The 18,141-nt window shown below is 31.9% G+C and overlaps 2 protein-coding genes across 8 annotated transcripts; one reads left to right on the forward strand and one right to left on the reverse strand.

The window, feature by feature from the left end:
- Positions 1-363: 363 nt before the first annotated feature.
- On the reverse strand, positions 364-11,188 carry LOC129920249 (zinc finger protein 665). Of its 6 annotated transcripts, none has more exons than XM_056001518.1 (8): positions 10,649-11,188; positions 5,802-5,875; positions 4,702-4,870; positions 4,422-4,613; positions 3,585-4,360; positions 3,325-3,510; positions 609-934; positions 364-544 (listed from the first exon to the last, which is right to left on the reverse strand). In XM_056001518.1, exons 2-8 carry the CDS (start codon positions 5,825-5,827, stop codon positions 405-407), a joined length of 1,815 nt encoding a protein of 604 aa, XP_055857493.1. In that variant the 5' UTR covers positions 5,828-5,875; positions 10,649-11,188; the 3' UTR covers positions 364-404. The 6 variants fall into 6 exon arrangements, with proteins under 6 accessions (XP_055857493.1, XP_055857495.1, XP_055857494.1 ...); XM_056001520.1 differs by lacking the exon at positions 10,649-11,188 and adding an exon at positions 10,402-10,500; XM_056001519.1 differs by lacking the exon at positions 10,649-11,188 and adding an exon at positions 9,587-9,778.
- Positions 11,189-15,862: 4,674 nt separating this feature from the next.
- Positions 15,863-17,133, forward strand: LOC129920255 (iron-sulfur protein NUBPL). 2 transcript variants are annotated; one of them, XM_056001537.1, is made up of 3 exons: positions 15,863-16,106; positions 16,162-16,314; positions 16,373-17,133. In XM_056001537.1, exons 2-3 carry the CDS (start codon positions 16,215-16,217, stop codon positions 17,059-17,061), a joined length of 789 nt encoding a protein of 262 aa, XP_055857512.1. In that variant the 5' UTR covers positions 15,863-16,106; positions 16,162-16,214; the 3' UTR covers positions 17,062-17,133. The 2 variants fall into 2 exon arrangements, with proteins under 2 accessions (XP_055857512.1, XP_055857511.1); XM_056001536.1 differs by having other exon boundaries at positions 15,866-16,106; positions 16,173-16,314; positions 16,373-17,131.
- The last annotated feature ends 1,008 nt before the right edge of the window (positions 17,134-18,141 follow it).

Raw genomic sequence — 18,141 nt, forward strand, 5'->3', positions numbered from 1 at the left:
ATATTCAATATAAAACTCTTTTCTTTCATATTTATCATCAATTTATAATTTAACTGGTTCCTTCAGTATAAAAATTAAAAATCAAAATAATATACAATATCTATGCAATCACAAAAAAAAAACACAGTTGACATGTTGATATCCTATTACTCAAGCCGCGTGCAGTAGATATAAATTTTCTACAAAAATTCTAGATAAAACACCATTTATGCAATGCAATTTCCCTCATAAGAAAAAATAATTTTTGTCTTTTAGTTTTTTTTTTTTAGTTTTTTTGAACAACAAAACTTAAAGAAAAATTTGTAATTGAAAGAAATTAAACGAATCACAATTCTTAAGCTATATAAGAAAAACACTTTAAAATTGATTTTTTTTTGTTTGTTTTTTTAAAGTAGTATTGAATTTTATAAACCCGCTATTATGACTTCATGTTGGGCTTCATCGTCCATTTCGGGCATTTCTTGTTTATGGATAACCATTGATTGTGTTATTTGACCTTGATCGTCATGATTTTGTAATTGAGAGTGGCGAGGTGCTGTTTGTCCTAAAAAATAAGAAAATCAAAGTATTACAAAAAAATTTTAAAAAGGAATAGTTTTAAAACTTACCATATTTTTCGTGAATTCCTCGATGTCGTTTTAGCGCAAAACGATCAGCAAACGCTGCTGAACAAATATCACATTTAAATGGTTTCTCACCGGAATGAACCTTGGCGTGATTTTTAAGGTGGGCTGCTTGACTGAATGCTGATCCACAGATGTCACATTTATATGGTTTCTCTCCGGTATGAATTCTGCGATGATTCCATAATGTTGCATGGCGGGCAAAACCTTTATCACAAACTTCACACACATACGGTTTTTCACCGCTGTGAGTTCGTTCGTGATTTTTCAGATGGGGAGATTGAGAGAATTGCATTCCACATGTCTGACATCTATTAGGAGGAAAGAAAAAGATTTAAAATTTTAATGTAAATATGCAAGAATAGTTGAATCACATCAATACACAAGAAGGACAATCTTAACTGAGCCATATCATTTTATCCGTTCAGAGCAAATTTACGAGCTTAAATTTATTTTCTTAATGGTATTCATAGCCAGCGATGCCAACTGAGGCATAATTATGCCTTTTAGGCATAATTTTATAAGCTAAGGCATTGAGGCTTACTTTTTGCCAAAAAGGCATAATTTTTTTCATTCTACTCTTGATTTATATTTCAAAAGTTTCTTATAATTTTTTAAATATTTTGATAAAAAAAAGACAAAACTAATATATTCTATATCTTTTAAATAAAGGTTGTTCGAAATTTTATCTACAGAATTGGTTTTTACTATTTAACTCTTGTTAGTGTTTAATTTTTCGAAGAATTTTGTTCACACTAATCACTTTTACTAGAAAAGAATCTAATTTTGTTGCTGTAAAAAGGTCTAAAATAGGCTAATATTTTTTAGTAGTGAAAAAAATTGGCCGCTAATTTCTTTCAATTATATGAAGCAACGTCTTGAAATATTCCTTCCGAAGAAAATAAGTTGCCGTTACGTGACAAATAAGTTGCCTTAGCCCTGATTTTTCAATCGTCAGTTAGATTATCAGAAGAATAAATTTCAATATAAAAAATTTTTATTCCTAGGAATAATCTCTATCTGAGGTTTATCTGACTATTGAAAAATTGGCCCTTAATGTATAAATTAATTAAATAAACATTTCGTTTTGTGTACTTGCACTTTTTGTATATATAATTTTTTAAACATAAACTAAGAAATTTAAATTGAGGCATAATTTATTTGAAAAGGCATAATTTTTTTTCAAATGAGGCATAATTTGGACTTGGCAACGCTGTTCATAGCATTGTTAGAGAAATATTGATCATAACCATTACGTGCACTTTAAGTGCTGTCATGGAATTGAAAAAGAAAGTAGCCACACATTATTAGTTTAACTTGTTTCTCGCAAAAAAGCATTCCAGATTATCTAAAGAAATTGTGTTCTTCTTCATTTACAGTTAGTTTGCTGAGGGTCACTTTTATTTGAGTGCGCCACCTTATTCGCTGTATTTCTGTTTTTCGCCGTCTCTAGGAATAAAGTCGAAAAATTTCTAAAGTTTGAAAAAATGCTCATGCACTCAGTATGACTCATTCTACTTAGGCTTTGTCCATTTTACCTTTTCCTCCTCCAGCTCGACCACGGATTAAGAGTTACCAGAAGAACTTTTTGTTCAAAAAACTCCTCAAAGTTTGAAAAGCTTGACAGGAAGACCATCAGTCCAGTTCCGAGCTCACGTGTCGAGGAACACCAATTCAAGACTGTGACAAACCATGCGAGTTTGAAAAGGTTATTGAGGCAGAAAGATCAGTTCAGTTTCCTTATTTAGCACCACAAAGAATCTCAGAATGTCGTATTCAACGCAGACTCACGTGTGTAGTGTAGGGTTTTAACACCGTTATTTTAGGAAAACAAATGGTTATCGCAGATCTGAAGTTTGCAAATATTTAAAGAATTTAACAAGTACCTGGCAAGAATTGTTCAGAAACGACTGAAATATTCGGCCTTATCACGAATTCCATTCGTATCGGAAATCGAAAACAATCACAAAATCCAATCGTAGTGTCGATTTGTATGAAATTTTCCATTACGAATCAATTCTGTGATTGTTTTTTCGGGAATCGTAGAAAATTTCCGATACGAATGGAATTCGTGATAAGGCCGATTATTTCAGTCGTTTCTGAACAATTCTTGCCAGGTACTTGTTAAATTCTTTAAATATTTGCAAATTTGAGTTCTGCGATAACCATTTGTTTTCCTAAAATAACGGTGTTCTTCTGTGCAGTTATATTTGTAGAGCTAATGGGTAGCCTTGATCGTTCTAGGCAGTGCTACAATGTATTGCTCCATAAAAAAAAATAAGTATTCGACCGGTCTGGCAACCGGGCATGAATTTTATAGAAAATGTTTTTGGAGCTTCTTCCACTTTTTGCGTTATTATTATCAAAATGTATAATTTTTTTTAAACTTTTTTAAGCCAATTCGTATCTAAATGATTAGTATACGTAAATGAGACAAAAAAAATTTTGAACAACATAAACCAAAACGATGTATTTTTTTCTCTTGGGCCTAATAATATGTCAAGGTACTGTAAATCGTCAAGCCAGATAATTTCACCTGAGGTGACATACAGTTATATCAATTTAAATAGGAACAGCAACAAAATTTGTAAACGTCTTACAGTTCGTAGAAAATTTAAAAACAATCAATCGAATACTATCATGGCTCGCAATAAGATCGTCATGCTTCTAATATAAAAAAAAAAATAATCATAATACTTACTTGTAAGGTTTTTCACCAGTATGAATTCTAGCGTGATTTTTCAAATAAACCGCCTTTGCAAACGCCAAACCGCAAATAGTGCATTTATAATTTTTCTCTCCACTGTGTAATTTCTTATGCGACCACAAACTGGAATATCTTGAAAATGTTCCACCACAGATATTGCAAGTAAAAGGTTTAGGTGTTCTAAAAAATAAAATAGAAACATTCCATTGTTAGATAAAATTACACAAACAATATTTATTTATTCGTATACTTACTCTGATTTGACTTGTCTCTGACTGCCACCTACAAATATCACCCCCGAACCATTACACTTCTGACACTTGGTCACGGTTGCTAGATTTCTCTTTTTAACCGGATGATGACCAACCATTGTATCATTACATGCACCATTTTCAGTAATTATCTCTTGCTGCTGATGTTGATGTTGATTCTTCCTACCGCCATTCGACGAATTACCACCATTGCCTTGTTGCATTGGAATAATATTTTGTGCATTCAACGAATCCATCGATGATTCACTTGTTCCACTTGGAATTTCATTCATTTCAAATTTTATCTCACCATCGGGCGCCACAAATATTTGTGTGGGTGTTGCCTGGGAGGTTTGTGTTTGCATTTGGCCATTGGCATTATCGTTGTTTGCACAATTATCACAACGCACTATTTTGGGGCCTTTTCGTTTCGTTGGTTGGAGGATTTGTCCACCGCATGATATACATTTGGATTTTTCTAAAGTCAGAGTTTTTGCTGTGGTAACTGTTACTTCGTTTGCTGTTTGCTGCATGGAATGTGAGGTAGCGGGTTCCAATGATTCGGTGGCAACAATTTGAATCTGCCCGAGGGGTTGTCCATTCTCGGTTATTATATTTTGAGTTTGGACTAGGCCCTGGGCATTGACTACAGCAATTTGATCTTGATTAGCATCACTACCGTCTTGAGCGTGGATGCGTTTGTGGTGATTGAGGAGGGTCAAATGGGAGAACATAAGACCACAAACATCGCATTTGAAACTAATATTTGAAATTGTGTTCTAAAAGAAAAGGGATTTTTTTTCTTATTTTGCTTCTCAGAAACAAAAAGTTAAGACTTACGGCAGCAATGGGTTTATTTATTACTTGTAAACGACCTTGATTATCAACAGTGGCTATGCCAACAGTTCCACCTTGGTTAAGTTGCATTTGATTAACCAATGCATAATTGTAGCCACCAATTGGTTGGGCGATGTAACAGGTTTTATTATCGTCAGTTGTTAGTTGAGCCAAATTAACGGTTGTCGCGTTACCCTACAAAAAGAGTTCAAAATATGATCATTGAAGGATCCTAAGCATTTAAAAAAGAAGCTTATGTTTTTGCAATTTGTATCAAACTTACATTAGTGGTAGTGTAACAAAACGTTGGATAATCTTGTTGATTTTTTTGGCCCTCTATTTTTGGTTGTTTTAAAATTGTTCCATCCGCCGTTTGATACTGAATTGTTGGCTGACCATTTTGTATAGTATTTGTTGTGAACATTATTGTTTTGGTTATGTCTTCCATATCGCTGAAAAGAAAATAACAAATAACGATGTTATTAATTTCATTCTTTTCATTTTCACTCCAAAGCATTTATTTCTCGTTTTTATGTTAGTAAGTGTTAGTAAGAGTAAAAATCATTTTTGGAAGAAGGCATTTTATCAGAATGGATACAAAAATTACAACGGAGTTTATTCAGACGTGTAAGAAAAATTAAACCTTAACCACTCATTCCATCTCTTTAAGATTGCAGTGTGTTGCGGGAATTGTTGCTTTAAAAAAATATCTTATCTTTCAGCATTGTTAAAGCGAATAATAAAGATGGAAAGCTTAACAGTTTAAAAAGTTCTCCATAGTGAGGAACGTTCCAAATAAATGCACCCTACTAAAAATGAAATTTAAAGCTCACTTTAATATTTAAATCAAATTAAGTGAGTTTAAAATTTGATTATTGGTAGGGCCCAATAAGGCGAAATTGATTCGGGATTCAGAACACCAGAAGGTTCTTTTAAAAGCAAAATACAGACCAAAGTCAAATTGCAGTGAATATTCATGTTAAGGTCTTGATCCAGAATTTTTTGGTATCAATAGATTTTATGCGATGATATTTATAAAAAAAAAAAATTGATTGGGTGCTGACTCCAGCTGAAATTGATAGCTATGATTTCGATACATTTTTATCGACGTAGTCGAAGTTAGTCAGTATTATCCATCTGAGCATTGAACTAGAAACGAAGAAATATTTGTTTGAAAATAACAACGATGCATATGGTTTCATGTTTACTCAACGAAAAATGATATAAGAACCGAATTTTATTCGACTAAGATGTTATTGGAAATTTCCAATCGATACCAAATTTAAATTTAAAAGTGAAGTATTTGTAGTTTGAATACAGATGATGAGTGATAACTCCTGAATGATATTGGTTTTATAATTTATTTTATAAATTTCAAATTACCTGATTTGGTAATTTTCGAGCCTCATTAAATTGATGTTTTATGATGAATTTGATGTTGTGAGTGATGAACAACCCTGTAAGAAGAAAAATGGAAAGGAAATAATGCATTAATGAATGATGCAGTGAATGTAAATGATTTAATTGAAAATATCTAGGAACCTTTTTTTAACAAGTACAATGGGGTGATACAATTTATTAACATTAGGTAGCTTTTTTGAAAACTTTTTTGTATGGATAAATTACTGTAACGACCCCGACCTAATTACAGCAACGCTTTTGAATATTCACTGATTATCGTCATCGCACGTGGAATATTGTTAATTTTAGTTTATGACGAAATACGAAAGAAGTAAATACCTATCTCTTTTGCAGTTTTTTTGTTCCACAAGCTAAATGGATAATTGATTTTTTTTTTTGAAAATAGAGATTTGAAAGGAGATAGGTACCGATGAACATTAGTTTTGAAGTTCTTAGTTTTGAAATGGTATGGAAAAACAGAGGTGGGTAATGCGTTTCACATTCGTGTAGCGCGGCTGAAGAAAATTCTCTATATTTGAAGGTACGTCCGAAATTGGACACGATGTTAAATCGTTTTGTTTTTCTCTATTTTTAGAACTCTCTATTTTAAAAGAACTTCAATATTTTCCTACCATTTACAACTCAAGAACGGCTTTCACTTTGCTAAATTCGTCTGCCCTCAGAATAGCTGATAACATTTCCATATTTAAAAGATGCTGAATGAAGAATGAGCGTTCAAATTAACGTTAAGCATATTAGAAGTACTCACTCTATACAGTGACTCAAGATGTATTAGGTAGAGGCAAAATACATAGTTTTACTTTGTAAAGATTTTTACCAAAAAAAGATTTCGGCAAAAAAAATTAGCAATCCAAAATAATCAAATGATGTAGTGGACCTACATTTTTGTAATCTTATTGACTGTGAAACAAATGAAGACAAAGCAACCAAGTTTTCAACAGATTTTGTATACTTGTTGAATCTACGAGACTTACTAACTACTTATTCCAATAGCTTAATTTACAAAAAACTTAAGGTTGGATTGGTAGTCACCAGGTCTTGAGGTTTACTGCATTTGTAAACCATAACACTGTACTAAGAATATAGGGTAAAGTTGTATGGAACTTTAACTGCCTGGGGCAAAGGCTTTCAGCAAAGAGGCTGGTACCTTACATATAAATCTCGACAACCAACTTAGCTGTATAAAAAAACAAAAACATTCATTAAGCGAAATAACTACTTTTTTATATTTTACTATTCTCAGGCAAAATTCTAAATGTACAGTTTAGAAAACATCATTTTGCCCTTAAGTGGGAGGGACAGAATAACGGCTGCCGGGTCAGCTAGAGCTTTAGGCCGTGTGCGAATTGCGTTAAAATGTTGGTTAAAATATGACGTTTTGAGCAGGGTAAAATTTGACACTAGTGGTTAAAATTTGACGTTTCTCAAGATAGAAAGATCAAGATAGATTTGAAATTATTTTTGTTATAATGCGTTGATATTTTAAGAAATGTTAAAAGTATTAATACAAAGTACTTCCTCAAATTAATATTCATCTTAAAAAATTGAAAATCTACTAAGGCCCAATTTATTCACTCTCCATTATTTTTAAAGGCTCCATTAAAAATTATAAAACTGTCAAATCGCATACAAATTTTAAAATTTCCCTTTTTTAATGGCGACTTTAAATTTAATGGAGTGTGAATAAATTGGACCTAATTGTTTGTTTGTTTTTTATTTTTTATATTTCTATTTTGTTGGCAGCTGGAGAACTACGAATTAGTGTTAGAAGACTGAATTAATAAATTTCTTTTTGATCATAATGAAATGGGAATTTATCGATAAAATAAAAAAAAAGTATGTGAAATTGAGAATTTCTTACATTTTCATACTAGAATATTTAACTTTTTGATCATAATGAAATGGGAATTTATCGATAAAATAAAAAAAAAGTATGTGAAATTGAGAATTTCTTACATTTTCATACTAGAATATTTAACTTGATATATTTTCAACTGGGTATTGTTAAAAAAAATAGTTAATTGAATATAAGAAAAACCATTTTTGAGGGTAATTTTGTTTTATCTTGAGGGAATTTTATTCAAAGTAGTACCAAGAAAAAAGTCCCATTTAATACATTTTAACCCAATTCGCACAGCAAAAAAATAAATTTGATCCCTTTTTTAACCAAACTTCGAATTTTAATCGTGGTAGAAATTTTAACCAACATTTTAACGCAATTCGCACACGGCCTTATAGATATTTCTATAAGTTGTGTTAAACGGATATGATAAAGCTCAAAAGTTGTTCAGTTTTGAAAACCAAACCAAAAATCACCTCTATTTTGTATTGGAAGTTTGAATGAATGAAAATCCATAACCTAATCAAAAATACAACAGCTGTAAAAAGTTGTATAGGAGAGTTGTAGAGAATTTTAAGGTGAATAATCTTTTCTCGGAAGGTTTTTTCATAATTTGATAAAAAGTGCTCAAAACTTTAAAATTGTCACTTTTTTCGTTTTTTTTTTTTTTCTTTTTTGGCTTGCAACTTTTTTAATATTCAGAATATCGAAAAAGAGTTCTTAACATAAAAGACGCAAAATGTAATTGCCTATTTTTTGTTCATACAACTTTTATGTAGGATAAATAGAAATTGAGATATTCAACAAAAACTAAAATCCAAGATGGCGGCCGAAAGGTGAATTTCGCGAGTGCGAAAAATCAGGGTAATGATATTCAGCCAATGCTCTATCGAATGAGCAAAACAAATTTGGGGGTGGTACAAAATGCTGGGTCGCCCATATAGGAACATCATAAATATACTGGACTATGTTTACAAAAATTATAAATAGGTAATTGTGAAATGTCTAGCCTGGTCACCCCTCCCTCACATTTCCAATATAAATTTTACCTAAACTATTTCAACACTTGTATTATGATTCTCAAGGTCAAGGACCTTAATGTAACATGATATCTATTTTGTTTTTGTCATTTATTATTGTTTATTGTATAGACAAAGACAATTTTATACAAAAGATAAGGATGCAACCAAAACAAAACATTCCTATATTTTTTGTTCTTTTTGATAAAATAAATGAAGTAACCACAAGAGTGAAAGACGCACCGCACCACCTTTTTTCCAATGGATATTTTGTCGTGTGGTGTGACTCAGTGCGTCTCTTTAAAAAAGGCACAAAAGAAACATCTTCTCACCAAAAAATATTATACCTCTACTACGAAAACCTGAGATAGCGCTAGGAAAAAGGAAGTCTCTGTTTGAAAAGCTGGATAGCTGATGGTCTGTTGTCTGATGATGAGCAAGAAAACAAAACCTCCACACAAAAAACTAGTCTATTGGCTCTATTGATGATGACAATTTTCGAAAGAAAAAAGGAGAACGAGATTTAAACAAGAACAAGCAAGAGTAGGTAGTTAGAGAAAAAGAGTAGTGAAATGAAATGAGTGAGAAGTGGAGTGATTCATTTTGTAGTAGAGTGTAGTGATGCAAGATATTTATGCGACATCATTTTCTTCTACTCTACTCTCTGCCTGTCGTCACTAAAAGATAAATACAACTGTATGTGTGTTATTATTCACACATATGTATATAAAATGTAAACTGTGTGTGGAAATAGCAAAAGCATATGAATCAAGAAAAAAATATAAGTGAGACGAAAAATTATTACTTTGTATCAAAACACTACATAATTCATTATTAAAATTTAATATAAAAATTCATCAAATTTAATTAAGAAACAAGCGAATAACCTTTTTTTAACCAGTCTAGTTTTGTGGTCTTTCCATCCTCTTTTTATACATATAATATACAATATGTTTTGTTCAGCTATAACTGTAATGCCTGCCTATGTAATCAGTGAAATAATGCAACGAGGCCATGTCTCTCTCTCCCTTTCTTCCCCCAGTGACAAAAAGTACCACACACATACGAAGTGCAGGGATGCCACTTTTGTATGTTTGTAGAGAGTAGAGTAGAGACAAGTTTTGTTAACAAACTTAAATACGATTATTTTTATATCGTAGCATAGTATGCAATACAAAAACACATGCATGCACAAGCATATACATATACACCACTTTTCCTCCGAATTGAAATGTCAAAAGTTTTTTTTCTATTTTTTTTTTCGACACTGACGTTTAGCTCAAAAGCCCAATAAAACAAAAAAAAACTACTCCATTTTCGTGTTCAAAAGAGAAGAGTAGTGGCATCCCTGGTATGGTATCATGTCATGTAGATATGTATGTGTGTGTAGAATAGTGTTTGCCTGTTTGGGAGTTTTGAAATCATACGCCCGCTATCGATAAACCCTTCTCACTTCTACATTCTCTTTCTCTACTGATATTTTCCTACTCACATACGCACAAAATGAATCAATGCTTGCTGAAAGATGACGAAAAGCCTCGTCGCGACGACGAAAAATTTTATATACCTACGTGTTCCTTTTTTTTCACACACACATTACTTGATTTTTTTTTTCTTTCATTTCAGGAAATAGGTACATTTTCCATTTCACACATCCAGAGCTATCTTTTTATCAAAAGACAAAAAAAAAAAAAAAACTCACTGTCAACAAAAACACTTCCAAAAATCACAAAAATTGTACAAAATTTGTATCAAAAAATCCCCAAAAGAAAAAAAATTGATTATATAAATCACCACACAAAAGTAAACTGGAATGGAAATTTCCCAAAAACGATGCCAATCGCACTTGTATATATATAAAAAAAAAAATTGGAAGGAAATACATGAATAACTTTTTTTCTTCACAGGTATATAAATGTCTACAAATTTTTTTTTCATTATATAATTACCTTTCCAATGAACTTATTAAAATCTGCTTTTTTAATTAATCAACAATAATTAAGAAAAAGTAGAATTTTCTAATTAAAATTGTTTTTAACTTGTTTTTCTTTTTGTATTTAAAAAAAAAAAATTAAAACAAGAAGAAAATCATATACATAAATTCACTTGAAAATCTTTTGTCTCATTTTCAACAATATGGCGGTCGTCTCAAAAGGAAATGCGTAGCTATATATCTTTCTTCTCTTCACCGCGATGGAAAAAGTGATATTTTATTCTTTTCACAAGTGAGTGTATGTGACGATGATGCGAATACGATGCGATTATATCGTTTACCTCTTCGATGAGCGTTTGTGAAAGAACTAACTGCCGATTATCGGAAAGTAGTGAGAAAGGGATGTGCTACGAATTTCTCGCTTGTTTAATTGCGTTGTTCGTGTTTGTCGTCGTCTTTTGAAAAGAAAAAAATGGAACGGTCCCGCTTCGTCTCACTCTTCTTTTCATGTAGGTATTTTATGGTAGTGTTGTTGGTTGGACTCGTTCTTTTTTTTTTTCTCTTTTGTTTGCTTTTATTTCTCTGTAAATTTATTAGAGCGACATCTGTGATTTGAAGGTTTAATTTCATGTAAAAAGAATGACAGGGTTGTTAAAGAGGTATATTTGAAATTATTATTTTTATGTTTGCGCACATGCCTTTTTTTATTTTTTAAGCCTAGTACGCAGATCGCGCTAAAATTTATCTTTCATTCAAATTTCCTCCAAAGATAAATTTTAGCGAGGATTTTTAGCCAGGTAGTACGCAGTTCACGCGCTAAATTCGAATTCTCATCTACTACTTTTGCAAAAAGTCTCCACTCAATTTAGCTCGCGAAATAATGCTCAGCGCATATTTTCACAGATAAATTTTGACATTTGTGTGGTTGTTGTTGTTGCTGCAAGGAATAAGAGGCAAAAAAACCTTGGAATATATAAAAGAAGAGGAATAAAATAAAAAGGGAGCGTAAAAAAGGTATTTTGCAGGTAAAAAAAATATGTAATGTAATATTGAATGTAAGCTGGTATAAGTAAATGAAACTGTGATTCAGCCGTTATTTTTAAATTTAAATTTATGTTGGCTTTTAGCGAACGCGTGTAGAGATAAAAATTGTCGAGATAAAATTTAGTTTAGCGCGATCTGCGTACTGGGCTTTAGTGCCAAGTATGAAAATCGCTCTTAAATTTATTTTGTATACAAAAATAGAAACTGACTTCTATTTTCATCTCTTTTTAGATTATATTTGTTTAATCGCCAACTATGCTTCATCTCTTATTTTTTTCCCTACCGACAGACAAAAGCCATTTGTTGACCAGAATGGAAACTTATTTTTGGTTCAATAAAAATGATCCCGTTAGAGGATACGGGTGACCGTCGAAATCAGTTAAATTGTTTAGGAAAATGTTAGAAATCAAGAAAGCGCATGGCGTGCGTATAACTTTTTCCATTTATGTAAGTCCCAAAAAATTCAATTTTCCTTCTAGTGAATCACCCAAAATGCTTATTTATCATATTTGAGCCAAATTACTTGAGCTCAAGATAGTGACACAGTGAGTCTATCGATAAACAGAATTTCGGGACCCACTTATTTCGTATTCTCCACCATCGTAATGTCATGCATCACCGTTATTTCGACTTCGATTTTGTTACTGAAGTACGCAAATCGAGCTAAATTTTAGCTGAAATTTTTACTGGCTGAACAGAATGGAAATTCGCTTGTGGCAAAGAAAAACGTCGTGGTACAAGATGTCAAATAAAATCGCTCAAAATGTAGAAAAGATGAACAGAATTATGTGGCGCACTAAAATGTCAATTGCCTTGAAAAAAAAAAATAATATTAACTGAGCAACCACATTAGAAACGTCAAAAGTCATTGCGCTTGTAGCTTGAAGTAAAAGTCGACTCGACTTGTACCACAATTGGCTGTGGCAATTTCCTTGCCACAGCCACAGCTACGTATTCTGGCACCAATATACTAATTTCATACTTTTTAACTTTGACAGCGACACAAGACACAAGCCACAGACACACATTCTGGTCTACCAGTTAATGGGCACGTTCAAACACCTATCGGATAGGCTATCTGGGATACCCGTATCTGGAATATCTTTTTGAACAAAGAGGTATCCAGATAGCTTGCCCAAGCAGCTACTAAAAAAATATGTAAATATTGAGAAGAGGAAATTTTTTCTTTTGAGCAAATTACATTTTTTTTATTGTTGAAAAGTACTTGCACAATCGCTTTGACTTTATTTCTTGCAATTTTTTTTTATTTTGAAGCTGAATAATAGCCCGAAAAGCAATCAAAATAAAAAAAAGCCAAATGTATATCAGGCGATCACTCGGATACCTGAGGTATACCAGAAATTCTGGGATACCTTCAGATTATTTTTTGACAGAAAATGGTTCGTTTCCTTGCTAATTTTTAACATTGTTTACAACAACAAAAAGCTATCCGATAGCTTTATGTTAGCTCTTTGAACGTGCCCAATGTTATACTTCTTTGGAGGCGTTAGGTTAGGTTACACGCTAAGCAAATGAACTGTCAAATTTTTTTGCGTGGGCATTTTATGGCATACTTTTTTAGTTTTGAGAAGACTGGGGAATGACGACGAATAGGTACACTCAGAGCATTATTGCGCTAAAATAACTAAAAGAAATAAAAACAAAAAAAAAGGAACCATAGATTTTGGGTAAATCCGTTTTTAGAAATCACTTCCTGCTGAGAAAGCTTCCAGTCACTCATTTTATAGCATTAAACAAATAATATCCTTTTAATAGGAACTGACTGACATTGTTTGTTTTGATAAAAAAAAAACTGACAGTTTCGTTTGCGTTAAAATATGCTATGAAAAGAAAGCGATAATAAAGCATGCTTTTTGTCGCATACTATAAAATTATAGCAGCTATATTATTGGCATCCACTAGCTATAATGAAAGCATGCTTTAAAGCTTGCGTTCGATTTATCGCTAATGGAGACCGCATGTTATGACAATTTACTTTTTGAAAAGAAATGTCTTTGTTCTTTAAAAAAAGAGAAAACAAGTTTCATACACGGGCTTTTGCTTATTTTATCACCAACCAGTGTTGCCGAATGAAAAAATAAAAAATCATGATTTTTTATCATGATTTGAGAAAAAAATCATGATTTGACCAAATTTGGGAAAAATAAAACGAAAATTTTTTTAGTTTGTACTTTTGAAATTTATGTTTACGTAAATGTACTTGGTACTGAACAATTTAGATAATGGTAATGGGCCATTTTCATAGTCATATTTTAAAAGTTTCTAACCAGTTTAGAGCAGGTCTTTTCCAAAGAAAAATGATATAGAAGTGGGTCTAAATTCGCTGCCTCAAAACTATAATGTTCTATGTTTCAACAAAATGTTTCGAGAAAATCGACTACAAAGTTTGGAGTATCAGAATTTCACCCTTTATTTATGTATTTTTGCATGAAAATAGAAAATTAACTACCGTAGCTGGATAATCTATTAATTCAAATGCTAAAATTTCTTTTTTGATGCTGGAAATCTGTTTAATTAACGTTTTTCTGTTTTGACATAGAACATTTATTTGATTTCCTTGCATTTCGAGTTGATTTTTTTGTTCTATGTTCGACATACAACATTAGCTGCGTTCCTTTGGAAATATTTATCTACTTTTTCATACTTAAAACTACTTTGATCTACTTTGCTATACTGAAAAAGTAGTTCAAAGCAGCTTTAAGTACTAAAAAGTAGATAAATATTTCCAAAGGAACGCAGCTATTATAGTAATGAGTATGGTATATGAAAATAACCAACTTACAGTCAAGACAAACAATATTTTTGGAGTAATTATATTGCTTTTTAAGCTTTTTGTTGTTTTTTTTTATTAAAAACCATAAATTTAATGAAGTGCATCATGCCCAAGCAAGTTCAAAGATTTCAAATTAGTATTTACCAAGAAATTAGCAAAAAAATATAATTACACAGCAATTATTTAAATAAACATTCAAGTGAAACTTGCTTACAAACTATTGCTGATTACTGTCAGTATCTTTTTCAAAAAAGCCATAATCGACTTGCCGCATGACCTTTCAATATTGCTTTAAAGGATTTTATTTTGGAGTCCGGCAGCTAATTTTTAAATGTAAAATGTTCTATGTAACTTAAAAGTAGTCATTTTTGTATGGGGTTCAAATGAGGCAAATTGTTCTATATCAACTAAGAACTTTATAGTACTGAGTATAAGCCATTATATCCGAAAATTGAATATTTGTTTTGTCCATAAATATTGTATTAAGCCAAAAATAAATTTTTTGTGGACACGGTCTTGCAGCCATTGAAAAGACTAAAATTTTGATATAGGTAAAAAAGTCATTTTTTTCCATTTCTTCGACATAGAACATTATAGTTTTGAGACAGCGAATTGTCTATGAATAAGATAAACCTCAGTCTATCTTAGAAGCAAGAAAATAACAGCTTAGTGCCTGGCTACACGGTGATTTTTGTTGTTGGCAAGAGGGATGAGGAGTAAAGGGGGAAGATGCTCACGAAGGGAACTGAATTTTCTGAGGGTAGTACAGTTCCATTACTAAATTTTTCCTCTTTTTGACGTTTGTTTCTAGAAAATGTAAAATTGGAACGTGATTGGGCACAACAGTGTGTAGCCACCGCATGTGATTTTTCAATCGATTGAAAAATCACTGTGTAGCCAGGCACTTATGAAAGAACTATGAATATGGCTCAATACATTTTATAATTTTTTCTACTTTAAAATCAAAGCAATTGTGATTTTTGACAATTTCGTTCGTGTGTAAAAGACCAATTGGTGATTTATAAGAAAACCTGGGGTTTATCATCTTCATAGACAACGTAGACCCCAATTTCCTATGGAAAAAAGCTGGAAGAGCAATAGATGTGCATGTTCTGAAGTTAATTGCTTAGGAAATAAAAAAAATTAAAAAAAAATCATGATTTGAGAAAGAAAATCATGATTTCATGATTTGAGTTCAGAATTCATGAAAACTATGATAAATCATAGTTTTTGGCAACACTGTCACCAACTTAGAAATGTCAGATGATAGTTTTTGGAAAACCTTCTACAGAAAAATTTCCCCGATAGTGACTTCTCTGATTTAATATTCTGTGTTTTTGTTTTTAGCGACTCAGGCCAAAATTAAGGAAATGATTATGATTATGTTCAAAAATACTCTATTTTGATTAAAAAAAATACATAATTACTTATTATATTGTTTATTTTAAGTTCATAATACATCGCTCTTAAATTTCGAAATCCAGCTGCACTCATGAAACAACCACAGTATTAATACGTAACATACACAAATCATTAATCTTTCAACTATTATACTTGCCACTGTTAGCCCTGGAAAATGTTTCAAGTTAAAATTATGAGTTTCCTGGTACGAGACATCTCAAAGAGCAAAAGTCCTGTAAGATTTCTATTGTTTTCAAATTAAACCCATTATATGATTTAAATTTGTTAAGTCTTCTTCTAGCGCTACTTTGCATCCAAAGTCACACCACATCAAGAAGCCCTTATGGCAAGGGGCTTGCCAAAGAGATCACCAATACCGGGTGTTGATAATATTGTTGTTGTTGCTTCGGGAAAGGGTGGTGTAGGAAAATCTACTATCGCAGGTGAATATTTACTTGATTTTTTTCAAAGAGAGTTGATTTTACTTGAACATATTTAAAGCAAATCTGGCTGTGAGCCTTGCATCGCTTGGTAAACGAGTTGGGCTTTTGGATGGGGACATATTTGGTCCATCAATTCCACTCATGTTGAATCTTAAAGAAGAACCTTTAATTAACAATGAGAACTTGATGATTCCTCCTGTTAATTACGGAGTCAAATGTTTATCTATGGGACTCCTCTCACAATCTGGAGCAATGATTTGGCGTGGTCCATTGGTTATGTCTGCCCTCCAGAGACTACTAAAAGGAGCTGCATGGGGTCCTTTGGATGTTTTGATTGTCGATACTCCCCCCGGAACTGGAGATGTACATTTGTCTTTAGCACAAAATGTTCCAATATCTGGTGTTCTTTTAGTTAGTACACCTCAAACAGCTGCTCTAGAAATTACAGCCCGTGGAGCAGAAATGTACAAAACATTAAAGATTCCAATTTTTGGTTTGGCCGAAAATATGGGATATGTAGTTTGTACCAAATGTGAAACAAAAATGAATATTTTCAAAAATGTAACGAAAAAGTTTGCTGATGATATGGGAACTGGAATTTTAGTTAGTGTACCAATTGATGCTAAAATTACGGATTGTTGTGATGAAGGAACTCCAATGGTAGCGAAATATCCTGATTCAATATATGCCGAGAGTTTTCGTCATTTGGCAAAGAAAATTTTAGAGAAATTGCAACCAAATATTTGAATTTTTTTACAATAATTTTAGTCTGTATAAATTAAGGGACAAATAAATATTTATCACCAATAAAAATGTTAAACTAGTTAGACGAATGACAAATAAAAAGTAACTTATGTAAGTTAAGAAAAAATATCTGCTTATCAGAAGTATTTACTAGCAATATTAAACTGCTTTATTCACCATAATGTTGTGCTTGCTTATGCACTTACCAGAGGAAATTGTCATGCATTAACTTAGCAAACTTAAATTGTCTTGCTTATTTTTTATTATTCATTCGGTAGCATCTTCGAATATTTGTTTGGATCAAAGTGGAATATGACAATAATGGATAGTTAAAAATATATGCTGGCTCCAAAAAAGCCAAACGGAAAGAAACTCTTTCACACATGATTTTTATAATGACACGAAAAACTGTAAATTCTATTTAATACCTACGAAACGCAATCACCCCTGTTCTAATTTTCGTTTACGAAAGCAATACTTCCGTTTTTAAATAAGAAGCCTACTACATTTCAATTCCTTTTTAATTCTTGCGAATTGTGGTGTTTTAAAATACTATGGACTTGCTGTAACTTTATTTTTCTGACGTTTTCATTTCGTTTCGAATTTGGTATACCATTTTTAAATCCGTGAGAAAATCAATTTCGGTAACGAGTTCAATTCGGAGCGAAAATCAGAAAACTGTTGTTAATATAACATTTCAAAGTTATAACACATTGAAGTTTTTCGTCGTCAAAATATCTCGTTGTTTTGAACTCTAAACGTTAAAAAAAAATGGTTACTGTTTTATTTTTAATCATAATACGATCTGTAAGAAAAGTTTTTTTTTTCATGTAGTTAATTTCTAAAAGCCACCTGTGAGATTTTACACAGAAGTCACTTTATTTAAGAAATCGGGTGCTTTCATAAATGCATGGTTGCGCAAGTCTGACGAATGCAAAGCTTTCATTAATGCAAATGACAAATGTCAGGTGTTCATAAATGTAAAACGCAAATATTTGCAGCGCAAATGTGCAAATGAAAAAATTCCCATGCGCAATGAATTTAAACTTGAAGAATTAAGGAACATGACGTAAAAAATGATAC

This window comes from Episyrphus balteatus, chromosome 4 (genome assembly GCF_945859705.1).
Source record: "Episyrphus balteatus chromosome 4, idEpiBalt1.1, whole genome shotgun sequence".
In the NCBI taxonomy this organism is placed as follows: Eukaryota; Metazoa; Arthropoda; class Insecta; order Diptera; family Syrphidae; genus Episyrphus; species Episyrphus balteatus.